This window comes from Malurus melanocephalus, unplaced genomic scaffold (assembly GCF_030028575.1).
Source record: "Malurus melanocephalus ecotype Western Australia unplaced genomic scaffold, MMel_1.1 scaffold_867, whole genome shotgun sequence".
NCBI lineage: Eukaryota > Metazoa > Chordata > Aves > Passeriformes > Maluridae > Malurus > Malurus melanocephalus.
In genome coordinates this window covers 61,121-84,233 of record NW_026624099.1, presented here as the reverse complement: position 1 = coordinate 84,233, position 23,113 = coordinate 61,121, and the positions used below count along the sequence as shown (strand labels likewise).

Genomic DNA, 23,113 nt, shown 5'->3' with positions numbered 1-23,113 from the left:
AAGCAAATAATAAATGAATAAAAAATACAGGAGCAACTACAGCTTCAGTGAGCAATAAAAGATGCTTCAGTGCTGGAAAGTAACAGCAAAAGCCCTGAGAAGTAGCATGCTCTGAGGGAATTAGGTCATGAATATACAGTGGGGCAGACTGCAAGAGACATAATWATGAAAACCAAGCCTGAACTACTGAATTGGAGTCAATTATAAGAAAAGGAAAATGAAATTATGGTTCTGATTAAGTTGCATGTTTCAGCTGGGCCAAAACACAACAAAGAAATGTTAACTAAGAGGTTAGGGAAACAAAGAAAATCTGTGAGAAGTGAGGTCTAGGAAACCTGATCTTACTCCCTTAGTGCAAACTGTGGTAGTATCTGAGAATCAAGTGACCACACTGGGCCACATTAAAAAAAAAAATATATATACTATTCCTGCCCCAGAAAATCTGAAAGATGACAAAACCACAGAGTTTTCACAAGAAGGACATGCCATTTTGAGTGCATTTGGCAGCAACAGCAAGAAAATGTTGTCAAACCAGTTTCTAAGCTGAATGTCTGTAGAAGTGTATTCCTGACTAAAATAGCTGAAACAACTGAGAATGCAAACAGAATGGGATTTCTCTAGAGGATAACCACCTCCACAGGCATATTTGTTACCTGCAAAGAGATTGCAGGAGGTTTTCCAAAGARCAGGAAAGCTTTGTGATAGTTAACATTGACACCACATGCATTGCAGCCCTTTGATCGATGCAAACCACAACTCAGTAGCTTAAATCTGACCCTACCTCTACTAAACTGAAATTACAGACTGAATCACAAAACACAGCCTGCAACTTAAATACTCACAGATACCCTAAAACTATGAAGTCAACTGTTATCTTAATGCAATTTGTTCCCAAGTACACACATATGCATCCCCACTCAAATCCTTGTGCACAGTTATTTTCTATGTTTCACAGCACAGGGAAACAAAGTCAAGATATGCAGCTCAACAGCTCTGCATGAYACTATACAAAGTCCTTCCATGCACTTGTGTCAGAAGAGGTAAGTCAGATTTCTCATATTAATTTCAACATGCTTTACAGACTCGAAGCCTCAAGACACTTACAGGAAAGGTCTTCACAGGCAGCCCAAAATCAGATTACAAAGTTATTTTTTGACAAGGGAACAAAGTCCAGGTTGTCTCCCTCATAAAACTACCTTCTATCCTTTATTTAACAGCTTMATACAGCTAAACACTTTAAATACAAGACCAGATTCTATCTCAACATYTCCCACACCCCTGAGCATTAACTAAAACAAGCTCTATTTAGCAGTGCAATAATTGTGCATTAATATTTTAGAACAAGTCAGCTGAATTTTCAAGAAATGCACTTCAATTTAGCGATTAAAAAGCAAAGCTTTGATTGATTATCACACTGCTCTTCTAGCACAGGSACAGGGGAAAAGGATTCTCTGCAGCTACACCTCACCCACCTTCAGAGAATTCACCCAGCATATCAGAGTTCTCACGCAGGACAGGCTGGCTCTCAGGAACACACAGCATTCCAGTAAAGGAGGTGCAAGTTTGCACAACTAAGATCAATCACTCAATAAAGCCTACCTAACTGAATAGGCTTGTGGCTGAAATGTGTAAACCTTACCTTCTGATTTAAGGGTGATATTGTGTCTGTTGCAGAATCAACGGGGAAGATCTGTACCTTCTGCTCAGTGTATGTGTGGAAGTTCAAGAGAGCTGTAACAAGTTCTTGTACAAAAGCCAGGGCCTGGCCAGCAAGGTCTCTCAACTTCAGCTGTAAAGACAGTTACAAAATGACTGTATTTGATATGGATCTAATTAAATAGGAAAGAAAAACCTGCATKATCACAGATTTCTTTCTCTTTACTATTTCAGCCTCAAATACCTAGCAGCAATTATATTTAACTTAATTTTTATTCCTAAACTACAATGCCACAGAATGCACCTTGGTCTATGACAACAAAGTATCTTTTTTTTTTTTTTTCACACAACTGGTGATGCTTTGCCTCTTCTGTGTTTTTCAAACTACAGGCCACAAGAACACTTAGAGGTCAGCTCAATTACAGAAACCATATCCAAAATTTCCAAAGAACAACAGACTAATTGCTGACAACAGCTCAGCACTTGGCTGCAAGGAAACCTCAATTTAATTAGTAAAAATCCATTATGTTTTCTCCAAGAATTAAAGGTGTCTGCTTGTCCTCTTCAATTCTTATTCTTATGGACAGAACTGAGCAGCTGCTCATGAGTAAGGCTGCTCTGTGGCTTTAGTACATTAAGAAAGTATCCAAGAAATTAATCCAGAATGGAACATAAATTCAAGAGAAGAAAGCCATACTCTGCTGTGACTTATGGAGAAGAGAACAAGGCTATAGTGCCATTTCAGCCAAGAAGAACTCATCCTTCAGAGATGTGCTTCTAATGCTTCAATGGACTGTTAAATCAAGTCAAGTGATTATGGATTTGGGATGGTGGCGAGTAATTAATGCAGTCATTACACTCAGTCTGTGTATGTTAATTAGCCATGCAAGGAAGGAAAACAGACACTATTACTGTTGTGCTGTCCTTTACACTGCAGCCTGTGCTAACACACCAGCATTTTGCCTCCACTGGCAAAGCCACTCATAAAAATCTGTCCTGGAATATTTTCAAGACTGCARATCTTGAAGCATGAGGCTTCCTGACATAGTCCTGGCAGAAAATAGTAAAAGGAGAAACTCTCCATGAAGTTATTCAGATTTTTCTTGGAACTCAACAGCAGCAACCTGAAATTTAGGGCTATTTCCATCACAAAACTGAACAGCAGGTCACCTGTTCTCACAGCAGACATTACTAGRAAAAAGGTCTCTTTACAGGCACTTCTGTTATAAATCTTTCTGCAGTAGCATCTGAATGCACTGACTTGAAGGTTTGTGGCATACAGGCGAACAGAAAAAAACCACAGTGCTGTGGAGCCCATCCTCAGTGGTATCAACACAGGAAAATTTTAACTGCATCCAGGTTTCTGATTTGCTGTTGTAAAAATCCTTAATACATKTAGCCATTCACAGAAAACCAATGCTCATTTTCGAATACTGAATGTAGAACATTCCCAAGGAATCTTATGAAACTACAGTAGTGAACTGAAACTGTTTTCTAAAAATATCTCAGTTTATAAGGGTTATTTTGCTGTAAATAAGAGGTGCTATGGCATGAAGTATCCCACAAAATGTAAATGAGCCGTGCAGAAATCTCAACGTGACACAATTTATTCCTTGAAAGGAATGTAACTAGTGACAAGTCATGTTAACTAATATTGCATTTTAGTGCATGCACCAACGTGCAATTCACAAAAGGAAACATTCTCKGGAGCCCAAGTGATGTGATTGAAGGAGCTCAGTTTGAGGCAAACGGAATTTAAAACACCAAACTTATCTTTTTTCAAGAAAAGATCTCTGAGCTAATATAGTTTTAATCAACTTCAAAAATGAAATGCTCCAACTTCTAGCTTACTGCAGGTTGACACAGTAAAAGAATTTTTTCATCTACCTTTAATAAGACTCCTTGACATAAGAACAATATACACCACCTCTGGAAAAGTGCAGAGGCTCKGTGGGCAGAAATGCCCTTAGAATATTATGACAGTAATTAGTAAGACAGGCTATCTTCTGCCATTTCAGGTACTAAAATGAAAGGATTTATTTCAGTATCYGTGTAGAAAGTTGCATAGAGTCCCATGAAACCACAAGAAGTGCTTACCTGATTCCTTCTGTTGTGTAATGGTACATTCAGAGCATTGTATCGAGYAGATCCTACAGGACAAAAATTGAGTTATATGAACTTATTAAATTTGGGAAGGGTTTAAGAGACATTTAATGGTCAACATTGATTTTAAAAATAAAATAAAATTTCATTGCAGTAATATTACCAGTCAGTARGCAATAATAACTAAAGAGATACAAATAACTGACTTCAATAAGGTAGGCAGGCATAAATATCCTCACTTAAGAACAGTTCCTGTGATTAAGTGGAGAGAAAGCAGTTCAATACACTCCTYAGACTGTAAGTCAAATTTAATCATCTTAAAACCCTGAATTTGATAGATAAGAGGAGAATCCTCTTGCTCAAAGAACAGTATTCATCACAAACAAGTGAGAGTGAAAACATCTTTTCAAAAGAAATCACACTTAGAGAATTCAAGATTATCTTCAAATTTCAATTGCATTATTCCAAGGAGGGCCAAGTAAGACTAACATATTTGTGAATGGTGTCAACGTTTTTTAAAGCTCCTGCACTTGATATGTTGATGATTTAGAGTAAGATGTACTCTCCACGTATTTCAGCATTCTGCTCCAGTCACAAAGTAACTAGAATGGTTATTCAGTCACAAGCAGGCACATTTTTTAAAGGGGCAGAGGGCCATTTGCACCTAGAGAACAGCTTACAAAGTCTCATAGACTTGAAAGTGATCACATCCATTCTCAATTCGGTTGAACAACAACCAGTTTAGTTTACAATTTGCTCACAAAGGACATCTCCAGTTTCTTATTCCTTTTGTGCCATTCACATTTGGCTACTAACACATGGGAAAAAGTACATTTAGAGAACAAAAACCCTGTCCAAAACTACTGAATCCTAACGAAATGCTTCAGAAAACTTTATTTTTCTACTCTGGAAATCTTGCTTAGTAGTAGGAGAAAGTAATGTGATTGTTACTGAAATTAGCTGCCAGTTACACTTGAAGCCAACTACAGAATCTATAAGAAGCTGGAATCCACAGCAAACAAACATCTCCTGACTTTCATTGATCTATCACTAAAGAGATGTTCTCTGTTAGCAGTGTGTGCTACTACGCAAGCAAAAGCATTAAGCTATGGCAGCTGAGTGAGCAGATAAATTATTTTAGCAAAGTTTTTGCTACAATGATAASCACCTATAAAAAATGCAAGCTGAAGAACCCAGAGAAGTAGAATAGGCAGCAGATGCCAGGCAAAGTGAGGGGAGAGAAGTGAAAAGGAAAATAATTCAAGGCACCAACACTAAGCATGATGTGCTGTATGGGAGTGAACATTTCCTAAAGAGATGATGATCTGGTGTTCCTAAGCCAAGACTCACTGGATTGCCAAACCAGTGGAGAACTTGGAACACTCACCCCTGCAGCACCTGCCAGATCAGCTTTTAGAGAACCTAAGGCTATTTAAAACATTGTCATCAGGTTTTAAACGGAATGAAAGAGGCAAAGGCTGCCAATGAAACATACGGGCAATTCAAAAGCCTGCTTTCACTTCTCTGCTCCTCCTGCCCTGCTTCACTATTCCAGGTCCTCCTAGCCTTGAAGGGTCCAGAGGAGTCCAGGCAGTGCCTGCCCACTTTGTGTCCAGCTATTTAGGAAAGCACAGAGTGCACAGCACTGACCCAGCACATACTAACCCGTGCCTGTACCAGAGCCATGCAAAGCCTGGCCACTCCTAGCACCAGGAGATCCTCTGCACTTCAGTTCATCTAGCAGCAGTTGGAAAGGAAGCACAACAACATTGCTTCAGGTCAAAGGGCTTTYTTCCATGAACAGACAAGGGGGTCTGAGACAACATCCAGGTAAGARCCAGTGTGTTTGTGCTCTGACCAATGGGATACCCTGACAAACTTCCCACTAAGAGCAGACCATTATTGATCCAACACCTCTGCAGCCATCAATTTAGCCCCACCTTAACTTACTGCAGCTCTTGACTGCAAAAATACCCTGACAAAAAACCCACTCTTTGAGATGAGTAACCAATCTTTATGGAGCAAYCATTAAATTGACAGTGTTCCCTCATCATTTACAATATTCTGTCAACACTAAGCAAGACAAGTGACAAATCACTCAAAAGCCTTCAAAAGTTGCAATTTTCATTATGTATATGAAAACTTGATATTTTAGAATTACTAAACAAGACCATGACAAGTATGAGGAATACTTACTACAGTTACCTCCAAGTGTGTGTTCAGATGTCCAACATTTCTTACAGCTAATACATTCTAATTCATAAGGATTACTTCCTCCAGATGGATACCCAAAAAAATCAAATAAGATACCCAGASCAAAGCAATACGTACTTGTGTCATTAAAAGGTACTTTTTCATTAATTATGCATAGAGATTCTTCCAGTCTACTGCCCAAAGCCGCTTGAAGGTTCTTTAGCTGTTGCTGGCTAAACAACAAAGAGACAAACGAAAAACCACACACACACACACATTTGTAAACCTTTAAAATTGCATCTGTATCACCAACACCATATCTCACTATAAGCATCTCTTGAGTGTATAGGATCTGTCTCCTTCTACAAGTTAGATACAAATAATACAGTAAGAATCATTTGTCCTCCTTTCTGCCATATTTAACACTACATTGAATCCTAATCCCTAACAAAAGCAGTGGAAGTTACCATGAACTTGTAAAYCCTAAATTCTTGAGAAGCTCAATCTACCTCAGAGTTAAAATTCACCTTATTTTCCTATTGTGCAACTATTATATAAGCAACATGAAGGCATTCTTTTCAACTAGAATTTGAATGGGAATGCAAAAGGGCCTTCAAATTAGTCACTATGCATCCAATGCAGTATTCCCATAAGCAAGCAATGAGTTATCAATAATTCAATTAGCTATGTCACATCACTGTTTGAAATACCTTACAAGCTTTTCAAAACCCCACATTTAAACACTGCYATGATACTGCCTGCTCTGACAAGACTTGACAATTATGTTTCTGATGCATTCTCAAGTGATATTTTTGTAGTTTTTCTTTGCTTGTATTTGACTGTGTATATACACATGAACCTAAGTAATTAAGATCATTAATATCATTAAAATAGATTTCTGAGACGAACATTAATATATTCCAGCATTATATACATATGGCTACAMAGAACACTCCATATTGATTCAGACCAAACTCCACACCTTACCCAAATTAGGCCCCCAAATTCTTCACTGTTTTGCTTCTGTTTGACATCTAGAACTCCTGCACATATAGTGGAGGGTGGGAAGGGAGTTGTGGAAGTGACAAAGGTTTTTTTCCTTTTTTTTACATTTGATACACAGAAACAAGGCAAAATAATCCAAAATAGACAAGGAAGATATCAAGAAACCGGCCAAAAAGTAGCTCATGCACATTAACAAGTATTTTTCTTGGAGAGCAGCTTCAAAATTGCATAGAAACTGTACAGCAGGTACTGCAGTAGCACTGAGCATGATGAAAAATGAACTCCAAGACAAACTGCAAAGGTACTGATACTTCCTTTCCATACTGAATGACAAACAAGTAGTTKGACATGTTTTGCCTTACATTCTGCCCTTTAATTTTCAAAGCATGCAGGCTGTCAAGTYCCATATCCCCTGGCTTTCCTGAGTYAAGTGTGGGTGTCTTAGGCAAATGGATCCCTTCCCCTGACAAAGCAGCAAAAGCAGAAGAGCAATATTCTCAGAGACATATTCTGCCATGYGTTCAGTAGACAGTAATTTTGGTATTTAAAATGAACTGTGGGGCTTGATTATTATTAAAAATTTAATAYAGTATAACTTAGAATAGTAGGGACAACTTCTTACAATGACATCAATTACCCAGTCTCACAGAACATGATAGACAAGGCCTGAACTGAATAGTAGCAGATTAAGACTACAGTTTTTCAAGCATCACAAAAAGAACAAATGGCAGCCAAACACAGCCTTCATCCTCTTTTGCAACCAATTTTTAGTGAAACCCTGACCTATACTAGACGGGAGTTACTGGATTCAAGTATCTTCACATCTATCAAAATAATTAAAATATGCAATTCAGGGTTACCATGTGAAAGAAGGACCTCATGATTCACCACACATCTTATTCATTACATTAAAGTTCTATACTGCACATGTCTCTTTTTTAAAAATGCACCTTAATGAACTTCAGAGAAATGCACCCTAATTTGACCTGGCCCACTGTCCTCAAGTTACCATTTTCTATAACTTGTCTTCAAGACAACCAAAATATTCAAAACCTAATATAATTCTCTGACAAAAACTTCTTAATATTCTAGTTGAGAACATTGTATCTGAAGCAAAAACTATCATTCAAGAAGCTTTTGTAGTGAAGRGGGATTTTTAAAACTCCTTTCAGTCAGTTCTCTCAGCATGTCAYCCAAACATTGTTTTTAGAAGTAGTTTTTACAAATTCACATATCTTTGTTTCATACAATTTCTATAGTTCTCCATTTCAAATAAATTCTTCAAGMTTTCATCAACTTAAAAAGCTACTTAAAAAGCTTGGAGACAAAACTGCTCTCACTGAAAGCACAATTTGTGGAATTGTCTAGTTCCATACACTGCAAAGGCAAAAGGCACTTGACCTGCACAGGTCAGACTTGTCTTTAAGATAATATAATTTGAGTTTTATCAAAGCTCTTTTTTTAAATCCCTTTTTAAAAACGTATTATTCTTAAAAAAATAATCCAGGTGATGTTTTACAGCAGTTATTTCTTTACATCAATGAAATTTTCATTATATGAAATAAAGACACTTACCATTCTTCAGTTCGAAGCCTACAGTCCTTAGCTTCTCTTTCTAGTGTCTGAGACTTGATCTTTATGCAAGAAGAYAATCTCACAATGTAAGTGCTGACACGGCAAAACATTGCATTTCAAAACTTTTCAAAYTTGCAAGCAAGAGCAAAAACTCCTTACTTCTAATTTGGCTTTCTCGTTCTGCAGCTTTTCTATGGTCTCTGTGTATTTCTTCGTTAAGCTGTCCACCACAGCCTGGTGCTGGGCAGCATCAGTTTCCAGAACCTCCAGTCTACTCCTCAGCTCTGCTTCTAAACGTTTGTGCTGCTCATCTGCTTCAAAGAACTACAGGAAGAAAAGCAAAGCTCTTAAAGAAGCTTCATTATACTATCGAATACAGTTCTGTATACTCCAATTTCATTATCCAGTTCAGGTTAACAGCAAATACTAGTTCTCAGACAAATAGAAATTTTATTTTATTTACATAGAAAATATTTAGGAACAAAGTACTTTAATAAAAACAAAGTTAYGTAGTACCAAGCATTCCTTAAATATATTGCTGACTAAAACAAAACACAAAAAAGTGAACTTGAACCATACAGTTTTTCTCAAGTTTTCTAAATTAAAGTGAAATGCATTCCATTTTGGTAAAGTAATTCCTGATTTAATTATGGAAACTTGCAGAAAATATTTTAAACTTGAAGGCAATTGTGAAACAGTGAATAAGGAATTTCCATCCCTTACCAGACTATTTTTAATAGGGCAGCTGTCACCAAAAGTTAAAAATCCAAATGAGAAAACAAATATTATGTGATTCCACAGACTGTCTTAAAAATCTAAAGTAAAAATACTTTCTTATTTGCCTAGTGAACATTTTATAAACAAGCTATCTGATCTAATGTACTGCTTTGCATACAACTAAGCTTCTAAATCCACCARTCTTCAGACAGCACTTTCCTTATTTTTTGTGTCACCAATTTTCTGAACCAAAAATAAGGGCTAAACAAAATTTCACTCACAAGTATATGTAGCCGTTCATTTTCTTCTATTTTCTTCTGAAGATCTTCATTGAAGACACTTTTCTGTTCTTGACTCAGTTGAGATGAGGATTCTACACTTTTCTGAAACAAACAAAATGCACTCATTRTCTCCAAGTCCCAGGTTTGTGCAAACAGTTCCCATAGCTAATTCCCAAAAGGGGCACACGAGCAGTGTCCTGGTGACACAGTGATCCATCAAAAGGTGTGAGTATTGCACACAGCAGCAGCCTGAAGGCAGCACACTTTGCTCCACACAGTGGTACAACACTCACTGGGAAAGCCTCCACTCAGGCATCTCACTCACACCACATGGAATCACTCGTACAGGCAGCGGCTTGCAAAGGCAGTCTGATGGCCTTCAAAATTTGGAAACACAGCTAGCAAAACAGTAATGCACACAATATGAAATGGAAGAACAGAAGGGTCAAACTGCATTTCAAAGAACAATCCACTGTGGTGCATGAATAACACAGTTGGAAGTATTACACTTGTCAAGGAATTAGACAGCAAAAAAAAAATGGACAAGAGTTTAGGGTAAAAGTAAGGAAGTTGATAATATCAACAATCAACTGAATTACTTCTTTAATGTCAGTCTTGAAAACTACTGAGAGCTAACCAAAAACACAGGACAGCAGTAATTAAGAGATATTTTCTCATGAGGAAAATAGCAAGAGATGCTTAAGAATTGCATAAATCCGAGCACACCACCCCTAGAATTGTGATGTTACCTACAGAAATCACAGCTGAACTTGGAATATKATATTAGTAGGTTTAATCATCAAGATTTTGGCAGAGATATCACAGTACTGAAATTACTCTGTCATTTTGAAATAACAAAGAATACAAGCTAAAATTTTAGATTTCAAAGCATTTGACAAGATTCACATAGMAAAGCTATGATCACAGGCTGAAGAGTTAACTACCAGCATCAAAATTACAAAGCAAAGAGGTGGGGATGGGAAATGAGGAGTGATCAGCTTTCTGCACAGCAGCTGACTGATCACAGAGCTCCAAGGTATTCCCCAGATGTTTAAACACAAATATCCACAAAGGAAGACAGCAATTCAGTATCAGTCACTGACAGATTAGAAGGGGAAACAACTACACAGCATGTATTATACGTATATCAATACCTGCCTGATGGGTATTTTCACTAACATCAGCTAATAACAAAAGTTCTGACAAAAGCAGTCAGCTCAACCCTTGACACAAAATACCTACTGCTAAAAATCAGGATAAGGCTTTGACAGGTGAGGAGCAGACATCTGCTAAGCAAGTTTTTTTTTTTTGCCTTCAGCACATACTTTGTTCTTTTTGCCCCGAGCTTCACTTAATGCAAGTTCATCTTGAAGTAACTCCACCCGCTTGGCAAGCTGCTGATTTCGAAAGGTCAAGCTGTCCATTTCTTGTTGCAGTTTTCTCAGGGACTGATCCTTCATCTTCAGTTGCTCCTGAATGACAAYAAAAAATTAATTTTAAAATGTTCAYGCTTATTTTTACACAAGCTTTTAAGWAGTATCACATTAAAAACAAGAACAAATTAGAACAATAGACTAGCTGCAAAYCAGAAATCCTCTCAGTAAAAGCAAGTTCTTTCTTCATTCTTTCATTCACAATACTTTTGAGTAAAAAGTACCCGTTTACTTATTTTGTCACAGCTCAGTACACCTGGCATGAGCAGTTTTTGGAGATTACCTTCAGGGAAGCAGAGTTTGCTTGCTCATCTACAACTCCTTTTTTTAGGACTTGGTTCTGAGCACGAAGCTGAAAAACAAGAGATGCCAGTAACTATGCAAGACAACAAAATAAATAAAAGTCATTCATAAGAAAGAATCATATTCTGTCAGGTGCAAATGCTTTTTCAAGTATTCTCTTTGGGTACATAGTAGTGGTATCAGGTTGAAAAAAAGTAACTGACTCAAATCCTGACTTAGCAAGAAACAAGAAATTACCACCTGAACATATCGGTCAAATAGAACAGAATTAGTACTCAATAAACACGTATGAAGAGCAGTTACTTAAATATAACTAACATTTGAAGAACTAGGAACAAATATGAAAAAGTTGCAACTTCTTCCTTGACTAGTGAAATTCTTGGTTATATTCAATTCTATTTCTGTCTCCTCTTCCCTTCCCAAAAACGTTTATAACTGGCTCTGGAACAAAAGCGAGACTCACAGGATCAAAATCTGRATCAATCCAAGAGCAACTTACTATAATTTAATGCTAAATTACTTATTACCAGTTRCAGCAGATGATCCAGAGAGAACAGACTGACACAAAAAGGCATAAAAAGCATAGAAAGAGAAGCCCCCTAAGCCTTACTTATACAGTTGACAAATCTGAGCTAGAACCACTGCAGTGAAAAGTGATACTCAAGAAATCTATTTCCCAGTCACTCCACAGAGTACCTCTACCCTGCAGCAGTGAGGATACCGACAGTTCCATCTTCCCATTCCTTGAAAATCTCTTGAATTCTGGTTTCTTCAAAGGCAGTGTGTATTCATTTGACATGTGTGAGTCCAGCTGTTGCAGATATAAATTAAAAGGGTTTGTACAGTGTTTGGAAATAATTCTGGCAGGTGCCTAGAAGCCAAGATTGAGTGTAAACCAGCAAAGGCTGATTGTTTCAGTGTGATGACTGAGGGGATCTGAAAGGTCAGAAGTCACTGCTAGGCACAACTGTTTCCCCTGCAGTACGCCCACTGCGCTGCTCAGGCATCACAAAGGCAAGACAAGAGACCTCCAAGTGCACCACAGAAAAACTTCCAAACACATGGTCTCCTTAGCAAGAAAAAGCAGTGCAGCAGTTTTCCACACCTGTTTTTCTGCCACAGCTACTACTGCAGGAACTGTCAGGTGCAGTGAAGGAAGCAGCTTAGTTCTGCTGCACCCAGAGACCCCGACTGAAGTGTGATCTACACGGGCTGCCACAAGCTGCAGGAGCCTTTTGACTATTCCTCCATGAGAAGCTGCAACCTGTGTGTTTTCAGAATCTCTTTTTCTCTCATCCTTCTCCTGGACTGCTCTGTGAACCGAGAGGAAAAGCAATCCTTTGGCCAGAAGTTGCCCCAGCACTGCTTGAGTCTGTCAAAGTTTGTCCACCTCTCTCCTTGGCTTTCACAACACATGAAGTGAACAGRCTCCTCCAGGGCTACTCTCCATTTCCACCTGCACACAACAAGCAGCCACTGAACAACAGAGATCTGCAGAGAGGAGAGGGTTCTGTAAAGGGGAGTCCCACAATGAACTGCACTGCACAAGAAGTGGGATGAGACAAAAGAAAAGGTCCTGCAAAGGATCGAGGAAATGCTGCAGGCTGAGAAGTGCATGGTGAAGTTCAAAGAAAGCTTTTGGACACCATGATACTAAAAGAAAGAGGATCCAACAGCTGGAACTTTCGGAAGCTGTACTCTGAAGTCCACATTTCAAATGCTCATTCAGGAATCAAGCACCAAAAGCCTTCCATTATCTTATCCTCAGCCACTATTGATCTCCAAGGAATAGCAGAGCCACTCTATAAAACAATAAGATATATGAACYCTGGGACCTATAAAACTGCAAAGTAAATGAAATTTTCTTAAAAYAATTTTATGGAAGCATTAAAAGAGTATCTCTCTGTGAACAATTTAGATTCTACACATGGCATTTCTGTAACAGTTCCAAGGAGAAGAGTATTTAAAGACACACGGTTCTGTAAGCTGGGAAAAGTGTCAAATACAGACTAATGCCTTGTGCCAATCACTGATGCTGGGCTACACAAAACCAAAGCGCGGCCTTTCTTCCCCAAGGCTATTGAAGGCCTGTGCCATTCAAGACCAACCAAGTCTCCTCTTCCTTTTAGTGAGGAAAGAATAAAGAGCTCTGTATTASGCAAAGCTCCACTGCTTTAGAAGTCATCTCAGGCATCTTGGAAAGGAAAGGCGTTTTCCACTGCTTTCCACATCTTTGCAACCCCTGTGTCAAGCAGCACCAAAACAGGATGCCAAAGTGACCCAGGGCAGAGGAATGGGGACAGAAGGGAGGCAAAGGTCCTGTTGGATTCCGAGCAGCTCGGACACGGCCGAGCCCCACAGGCAGCGCTCGGTGCGAGCCCACACGGGTGAGATTAACCAACACCTCGGCAAGAGCTCACAGCCAGCGGCTCAAACCAACGGGAAGCGCACAACAAGCGAAAACACAGTTAGTGTCACTTCCCCGGCACAGCTGAGCCACTGTTTGTATTCCGGGATGGTTTGCAAACGGAGCCATTCYCCTCCCGGCCGCTCTCCCTCAGCACCTGCAAACCCGCACCTCCCGTGCCCCGCTGAGTCTGCTCCCCCTCATCCCCCTCATCGGGCCCCGGCACTCCGCGCTGCCCCAGAACCCTTCAGCCCGGCGGGAAGCGGGAGGGCCCCGGTGCCCGGTACCTTGGAGTAYTCCTGGGCCAGCTTCTGGTACTTCCCCTGCAGCTCCGCCGCCGCCGCCATCTCCGCCCGTCGGCTCCGCTCGGCTCGGCTCGGCTCGGCCGGGCTCGGTTGGACTCGGCTCAGCTCGGCTCCGCTCGGCGCGGCTCGGCCGGGCTCGGTTGCGCTCGGCTCGGGCGCTCCCGCCGGCCCCGCACGCCCGCGAACGGGAAGACGCACTTCCGGGTTCAGGGCGGCGGGAACGCGATGACGTAAGCGCGCCGGCCGCGCGGCCAGCGGGGCGGAGCTTTAAGCCGCCGGCGCCACCATCTTGACGCAACTTCCAAGATGGCGGCGGGAGGTGGGCGGGGCTGCGGGCGGCCCGGATCACGTGACACCGGCGAGGCCCTGCCTGCCGCCGCCTGTTGCCATGGCAACGTTAGCGGGGCCGCGCGCGCCCTCCGGACTACGGGGCGCCGCCCCGCCCAAAAAGCTTCGCCCGCGAGCGGGACCGGCGGCTCATGTCGCGACAATCGCGACGGGGAACGTGGCGGGCGATGCTCTGGTGCCCCGGCGCCATCCCTGTGTGGGCACCGTAGCGGGGCCCGTGCCGCGCTGCCCGGCCGAGCGGCGCTGTCGCCAGGGGGAGCCCCGGGCCGGTGATGGCGGGCGGAGCTGAGGCAGCCGCGGTTTGGGGCCTGTAGGGGACTCTGAGGAACAAAAGGCGGCTCGGTGGCGGTGGCGGTGTCAGTGCCAGCCCCTGGATCTCCCTGCASCGCCCAGCCCTCGCACCCTGCCGCAGGGACATCTCCGTTGTGTCCCGCTGGATGGAGGAGAAGGCGGGCAGAGCCCCTGCAATGCCCGCTCCAGCTGCACAAACGCCAATTGCACACTCTCGGGCATCACAGAGAGGGGATCTCATCGGTGCATACAAATACCTTAAAGCAGCTGCCAAGGGGATGTGCCAGGCTCCTCTCGGTGTGCCCCGTGCTCGCAGGAGGCATATATAAACAGATATAAACATAAATAAAGCAGCCGTTCCCCCTCGGCATGAGGGAGATCTGTACACGAGGGTGGCAGAGCCCAGAGCAGTGTCCCTCCCTGGGCACATTGACAGCCCAGCGGGATGTGCTGCTGTGTCCTGCCCCAGGTCACCCTGCCTGCCAGGGATGCTCTGGGTGAGTTCCAGCCGTCCCTTCCAAACAATCCCTGACAATTCTGGCATTCTGCACATCTGCACCCGGTGTTTTCCTGCGGGGAGRCCATCTCTGCTCTCTTYCCATCTCTGCTCTCTTTCYATCTCTGCTCTCTTTCCRTCTYTGCTCTCTGTTCAGAGCCACCATTGAGCTTCTCCAGCATCCAGCCATCCTTYAGASATCGCTGAGGCTCTGCTAATTATCYYCTCTTTGCYTYTCTATCCCCAGATTTGCCAAAYATTTAAATACTAAAATACYATCAGCACACTTCAAGCAGAAACTGAGARCATCAGAAAAGGTGCGTTTGGTCCTGCCAGGTACTCAGCCAACGCAGAATTTTGTTTCTGGACATGCCTGGAAACAGATGTGTAAGGAAAAGAGTAATAAGGCAAAAATGTGATAAGACTTCACCAGTATGTGCTGAGCAYCTGGCGATTTGCAGGTTAAGGGCTTCCTGCTCTAGGACAGAGATGTAGCAGCAAATGGTTATTTTTGTTCAGTTTCCATGGTATCATTTTTTTCCACTTGATTTCAGCACTGTGCCTTCATCGCCGTTGTTCCTCAGTAGTGGGTAGAGCTAGAGGTGATAAATCATCGTTTTGTTACCTCCTTTTGTCTTTGTTCCCCTCAAGTAGGAGTGGATAGTAGGTGCCTGTGATGGAAGCTCATTTTTTCCTYAGTCTTGAGGCTTTGATGGTGCTTTTCTTTGGCTTATCACAGCGGAGTTATTTGCCCTAAATATGACACAGATTAGTAAATATGTTTGTATCTCCACAGGAAGTCTCCATGTTGGAGGACGTGTTGCTTATCCACATTGCCAACAACAGCACTGTGCAYTTTTAGGAAGTGTAAAAGGGGAAATAAGCAAAACACACAGTGTCATCATTCATCCAAATGATCCTGCTGCTGTTGACCAGAAAAGCTTAAACAGCAGTACTGGAATAAGAAATAAGGAAGCTCTAGTTTTTAACAATTTCAGCAATGATCCACTTCTCGTTCCACTCAATTTTTCATTCCCTACTCCCTCAAATTTTCATTCCCTGCTTCTAGTGAAGCAAAGGGGTTTGCAATTGCTGCACATCGGGGTTAAGGGCAGCACACCTTCCATGGTATATCCTTATATGTCAATGCAGTAAATCTCATACAGGAAAAYTATTACATTATTAAAAGCTTTTATTTGACTCCAGCCTGTATTTTTTAGTTTTGCATTTTCTAGAATGTGTCTTTCATTGAAATGTTACATTGGAACATTTTGAACACGCTTTGCAGGTAGTCCCGAGTTTATGGTGCCTTCACAGATGCTTTTGTGATACAGTTTTCTCCTTGTCGCTGGTGCAGTGAATGCTGGCAGAGAGGTTTTCAGCTGGGGTTTTTAGGCTCATCAGAACAGCCACTTTAGTGTATTTAAGCATCAGCCTCTGGTGTTTTAAAGCAGAATTGTCTCCTGCCCAGTCTCTCATGGATCCCAGAGTCCTGGAATGCTGGGAGCATACGCTGTTGTGATTTATCAATGTCCCATGCTGATACTTGGCAAACAGCTTCAGATAAAATCCCCCAAAAGCACAGATGACAGAAGTTACTCAGCTTGTTTGTTGGTTGGGGTTTTTTTAACTCTCAGGAAATTCTCCGAGTCATTCTTTTGATTTGCCACGGCAGCTGCAGCGCCGCTTCCCCAAACGTCAGCTGTGAAAAAATGTCTTTATTGTCGCGTTTCCTCGGCAGCACATGGTTAATTGTGAGGTGTCCCAGCCCTGCACCCCGAGATGTGTCACTGGTGTCGCAAGGCTGGCTTCCACCGCACTGAGTCAGGAATTGCAAAGGAGCGATCCTCCTGGCAGAACTTAGGAGAGATAATGGGAGGGAATGCCACAGGACCCCCGAAATCCCGCCCTGTGCAAACACACCCAACAGGAGATGAGTACAGGGTATGGCAGCAGAGCTGAATGCAAGCTCAAACATGACTGTGCAGCCAAAGAATCCTCCCAGCACTCGGGGATTTTCTGTTCATGGGAGAACAGATAGCCAGGGATAGGCTGATAGAACAGATATCTGTGCTGCCCTTAGGTCCGTGTCAGCAGCCGCTACAGTGGGTGTTGAATTCTAGATGCTGTCTCAAGATAACTCATTTATTCAAGAATTACAGTGGTTGTTTCAAAATGGCCATTTCCAAGCTCATTTGTCCTCCCTTCCCTGCTCAAGCAGTGTCTTTCCCTCTCTGATTAGTCAGAATTTGTACTCACAGAYCCCATGAATAGGTGCAGGCAAAGAAATAAAAAAGGAACGCGTTTCAGATTATCTGGGATGCTTTCTGTGCTTTGGGAAAATAAACTTCATTGTCATCACTTATGTGCTCACAAGTACTCACAACAAAACGGTTTCTAAGAGACAGAAAAAATTCAGAAATGATTGGAAGGGAGCCATCTTCAGTCATCAGACTATCACAAGCAGCACACAAACCACATCCTCGGAAGCTGCGAACACCCGAAACTGGTGTTTTGTTTCTGTTATGGTAGCAACGGCAAGTCTGAACAGCAGGATGTGTGCTCACAATGCACGCTCGTTATTTCTCATGGTGACTGTGACAAACTGCTCGTTATGAATAACCTTTCACCTCGTCTAAACCTGATTGTTCTGATAAAAAAAGACAAGTAGTAAAAAAAAAGTATGTGTGTACAGATAAGTGCTACGTGCCTCAGAGAACAGTTTAATTATTATTCTGCTCATTATCATAATTTCGGTGTTTCCATAGCATTTAAAAATAGAAATGAGAACAAGTCTCTCTGGCTCTCACGTCCCTTCCCAGCCCATAGGTTAAATAGCCTGAGTCATCTATAGGGTGTGTGCAWGGCCAGGGGAGCGGTGCCTTTGTACAGAAACAAATTGCTGAGGACGAGAGGATGGAAAAACTGAGCAGGCAGCTGCCTGGGATAAGTCAGGGTTGAACTGTGCAGCTCACGTTCCACGTGGGTACAGCTCATAGCAGCCCTCTGTCCCTGCACAGCACATCATTGCTGATACTCGCTCCAAAAAACTGCACGACTTCCTAACAGCTGCAAAAGCTTGGGGTTTACTGTTTGCTTTTTAATGTGGAATTCCCCCTCTCTGGGGAAATCAAGCCCCTTCCCTAGCTCTGCCCTCTTTAGTTGAAGGTCTACACATCATCTACAGCCTCATTTCTTGCTTTTCTTGGTGCTTGCAGGGGCYATAGCTGAGAAACCTTGGCATGCCTAGAACTGTCCATGCTGAGATCCCGGAGTCCTGGACATTTGCTGGAGAAAGAAAAACAAAAGCAATACACAATAAATCCCCAGAGACTAAATGCCTGATTTCATAGGGGAAAAAAAAGGAATTGATGAGCATTGTGAGGATTCTAGGGTGGGGAGTGGATACTCTTCCTGACTYAGCCATGTGAGGATCATCCACAAGCATGGAGCAAAGATGTGGTGGGTTTGTCTTCTCTCCAGACACAGAGAAAGGAGAGAGACGGGAGATTTACCAGGAGTTCAGGGAACATTTTAATCAGAACTATCCCTGTTCATGGTTTTTTTTTTTTTTTAATCATTATTTTAAAAAGATTGCGGCGCCTCTGGAAATGATTTTGGCTTTTGGAATGAGCTAAAGCCAGGTCTTTGATGTGTAAAGATTGTGATGGAATAAGAAGAGGGATGGAGGAGACGTGGGGCAGGGTTCCTCACAAACTGCACTGGGAGAAGGCACAGCACACCACGAAGGAGGAGGAGAAAGCCATAAACACTTTTTTGGACAGCACGAGCCCAGGAATGGGAATGGGAGCTTGGAGTGGTGGAAGAGAGGACACCTCAGGAGGATTGAAAGGCAGCAGCAGAACATCCTGATCAAATCAACTGCTGAAAAGGTGTCTTGGTCGAGACAGTTTGTCTTTGCAGATCAAACTGGGAAGAAGAAACAGCACAAGGAGCAATATGGTGTCAGTTTGGATCCCTAACAATGGGAGGAGGAAGATTCCTAGGTGGGATTATCAGGCTGAGATGAACTACATTAGCATTTCTACAAATATTAATAATATTTTTTTTTAACTTCATTTGGGAGGAGAAAAGGGTGGTGCAGTTCTCAGTGTTTTTTCTTATTTTGTTGTTTCTGTTATGATACTGACCAGTAAAAGCAGCATTATCTCAGCTGAGTGAGGTATCACATTAAAAAGGCAGCAATGAACTTGGGTGCACTTACAGGGACATGCAGTGATTAATCAAAGAGTGACACAGCTGGTCAGAAATATATATATATTATTTTTTAATGAAATACCTGAGTAGAATTCCAGGCCTCTACATTTTAGAAAGAAATAAAATGTAGTTAACTATRAAAAAAAACCCACACCAAACAACCCTCCCAAAACCAGAAAAACAAATATCCTCTGTAGATGAAATTGTTTAAAAGAATTAAAGTTTTCTGGCATTAAAACCCCCTTAAATTTCACATTAAATCTTTTTTAAAATGCCTTTAGATATGATGACAAGCTTCTTAAGCCGGATGAAATTCAGCAAGAAATGAGAGGACACATAATACTGTAAAAATTGAAGCTTAATTGTTATTGCCAGCTTCCCATCCACAAGCACTCATTCCCCTGAAATCCAGCATTCCTTAGCAGGAGAGCAGGGCTGAGCCACCTGCACAAACCTGCAAAGAAAGGAAGATTCCCAGCACAACAATGCAGGATTTTCACCTCTAATCGCATCCCACATTTCTGTGTATAGATCAGAGCTACATGGAAATTTGGTACCSAGCTCTACCTGGGGCGTTTTTGTTGTTCTGAGACATCATCAGCAATAAATAAAACAGCATCACTGCAAGAGCAGGGTGTTTGTGAAGCTGGGCACCAACAAGTAGGGATTAACCAGYGCACTGGAAATAATGAACCTTGACAGATCTAGGGTTAAATACTTTAAAATTAGATCCTGCTGAAAGCCGAATCTTGTTGCTTAGCAACGGCCGCATGGGATGCTGCTGTCACTCAGAGGATGCTTCTCCGGGGAGTTCACATCACGCTCGCACAAAATGGGCTGTGATTGGGGCGAGCTGACATCACATTTGAAGGCAGCAGCCAACACGATTGCGCTGGTTAACAGCCAGAGATTTAAGGAAACATCTTCTCTTTGGAATGGCTCAGCTCTGCCCACACCTCACCTGACCCAGGGAGAGCCTGCGTGGAACAGCAGGACRTGGCGGCCAGCACATCACAGCCAAATTCAACAGGTGGACTTTTCATCTTTTAAATTACTCACAGCCTAAAGAAAAGCAAAATGCCTGCTATTTGTGGAGGCTTCGCTGTATTCAGAGCATGGAAACCTCCACCAGCAGTTCAGAACGCATGCACAAAGCCAGTGAAAGAGAATAAAATGTACCCTTACTGAAAATAACTGAAAATTCAGTTCGCTGAGCTAATTTTAGCACTTAGCACAACTGGGGACCTACTGGATTTTAGTGAGGAACCAAGATACCAAGTGAATTACATTTWAAAAAAAGCCTTTGAGGCACAAAATCTGTTTTTCAAAGTGATGTTTTGTTAAGGTTGTTACAGGCATCTACAGAGACTTTTCTGAACACCTGCCTGGCAACTGTAAAGCACATGAGCACATCAGAGCATCTGAGCTTGGTCTGATAGCAGCCAAAATGTATTTTTAGRTATGACAATACCCAAATTCTTAGCTGCTGTCAGCAGCACCTCYGGAATGGACACTGAAATTGGGTATTCAGTCCAACCTAGTACCCTGCCCATTAGGGCTYGGAAAGTCAAGATATCACAGAAATGGCAACCAGCATAAAAGCAACACTCAGACACAGGTAGATTTAGGAAACTGGAACAACCTTCTCTGAACATTGAAAGAGGACGGGTCCTTCTTTCTTTATTTTGGCCAGGCTGTGCCAAAAAGTTKTTCCTTGTGAGCAGGAAAGTCACCAGGAGGGATCACAAAGATCATGACAGATCTAATTAAATCAATTTTCAGGTCATGAGCTGCCCAATTTCCTGCTGACTGGGGCTTCATCATTTGGCAGTGATGGAGGGGAACACAGATAGGGATATGTTAGTTGATAATATGATTACTCAACTGCATTGACCAGGTGAAGGCCATGCAGCAAGAGGCAGGGAAATACAGTTTTCAGGTTTCAAGGCACTCTGGAGAAGTGGTTTTCACTCCTCTCATGAACGTGCCAGCAGGCTGAACAGTGTGGAACTGAGGTACAGAGAAGCGGTTAAGAGGAATGAAGATCGTGTCTTCCAAACGGAAGACAAATAATCTTGGTTTGTTTACCAAGTCAAGAGTCTAAGGAGGGAAATGATTGCTTTTGTCCTGATGCAATAGGAAAATAAACACGCCGCTGTTTAGCCAAGAGCTGTTCAAACGAACCCTGGCAGAGGGGTGGCAGTCATTTTATATCAGCTCTGAGCAGTTCCTAACTGTAAGAGCAGAGTTCAGGGGAGTCTTCTGGAGGAAAGGGGAGGAAAAAATACCCAAAAAAATGCAACAGAAGTGATTTTGCTTTGCCTTCCCAGATGCGAGAACAACCCTCATGGGTAAAAAGAGGGAAGATTTTTATGTCTAAATATTTTGGGAAAGTTCACCGTAACAGCACTGCTGGACTATTATGGGATTATCTCTAAGCTACGTGTATTTACTCAGAAAATAAGAACACTTACAGGTACTATAACCTCAAAGCCTGTGAAAGAATAACCAGATTCCATGTCAGATTTAGACAACCATTTTCTCCAAATAAATCGAATCTATTAGGTATTTCCTCAACAACTGTCCTTAAAATACAGCTGATGTAAGTGCATAATTGCTTCAGCTAATGCTTTATTTTGAGAGTTGTGGCTCCATACAGAGGATAATTTCCAGCAAAGTCATAACAGAGGAAAACACTCTTGGGAAATTTAACAATGAGCTCAAGGTTCTCAGCATAATATAGTGAATAACAATTAGAAAGGTATCATTAACATATGATACATGGYTATGATTTTGTCCAACCTAATTAGAGAAGTTGTTCTCTTATCAGTCTATTAAGATGAACATTAAATCAAATATATTAATAGTGCACATATATTTTGTAATACGTGATTTAAATTTTGTTAGATACGGCAATGAAAGGAAGTCTTTGTTAACATCTAAGGTATCACTTCAAGTGCTGAGAAAGTTGTATGGACATCGGATCCTAGAGAGCAAGCTCAACTCAGTGACACCAGTGGGTTAAACAAACAAAAATACAAGAGAYGGACCAGTGTCTGCTTTTAACAAACATCATGTCACATCTTGTTTTCCTCCTCTGCTGCTTCTGCCTCTCAGGCGCTGGCAGGGCACATGCCACGTGTGTGCATGTGAGAGAAAACTGGCTCAGGACAGCAGGCTGAGGAATGAAATGGGATGGGSAATGTTACTGTGCTAGTGAAGAGGGCATTCCCGTGTGCTTTGCAGAAGGCCTTCTGTATGGAGAACCAACAGAAACATCAATCATTATCCAGAGAAAGTAAACACTGAAAAAAAACCCAAACAAGACCTCTGCTGCTTTATCCAGGGACTCGTTTTTAAAGTTACCTGTCCTGTAACAGGCTGTCGATCTTTGAGTTTTGTCCAAGCAACTTGGCCACAGCAATTYGGACACAGAACAGCAAATAATTGCAGATGTTTCATCAGCAAAAGATTCAAATTATTTCTGTTTAAACAAGTGCTTTGCACAGGAGGGCAGAAGTCATGCAGTGGTGTTTCAGCATTTCCAAGATATCGAAACATTCCTTGGGTTCCAGATTAAAGGATGAGATCCTGGCYTTAATAAGATGCTCTTCAACCATCYGGGGCCAGYYATGGATGAATGTGCCTGTAAGCAAATCCTGCTAGGGACTGACAGGTATTTTACATGACTTTCACAACCATCTGAACCTACAGTGATCACACATTTGGCTGTTCACATAGCCCAGTTTCGTGGAAGAAGTTTAAATGGGAGGGTGGAATAC

The 23,113-nt window shown here is 41.9% G+C and overlaps 1 protein-coding gene across 2 annotated transcripts in view; it reads right to left on the bottom strand.

Annotated features, from left to right (window-relative positions):
• The window catches only part of PPP1R21 (protein phosphatase 1 regulatory subunit 21), a 30,670-nt gene extending 16,612 nt beyond the window's left edge, over positions 1-14,058 (bottom strand). For both annotated transcript variants that reach the window (XM_057385784.1, XM_057385785.1), the window contains exons 1-9: positions 13,961-14,058; positions 11,247-11,315; positions 10,856-11,002; positions 9,531-9,632; positions 8,692-8,856; positions 8,533-8,591; positions 6,091-6,185; positions 3,754-3,806; positions 1,640-1,789 (exon numbers count right to left, since the gene is read on the bottom strand). In XM_057385784.1, coding sequence (XP_057241767.1) covers positions 1,640-1,789; positions 3,754-3,806; positions 6,091-6,185; positions 8,533-8,591; positions 8,692-8,856; positions 9,531-9,632; positions 10,856-11,002; positions 11,247-11,315; positions 13,961-14,020 — 900 coding nt within the window. In that variant the 5' untranslated portion in view covers positions 14,021-14,058. The remainder of the gene's footprint in view (positions 1-1,639; positions 1,790-3,753; positions 3,807-6,090; positions 6,186-8,532; positions 8,592-8,691; positions 8,857-9,530; positions 9,633-10,855; positions 11,003-11,246; positions 11,316-13,960) is intronic.
• Between the last annotated feature and the right edge of the window lie 9,055 nt (positions 14,059-23,113).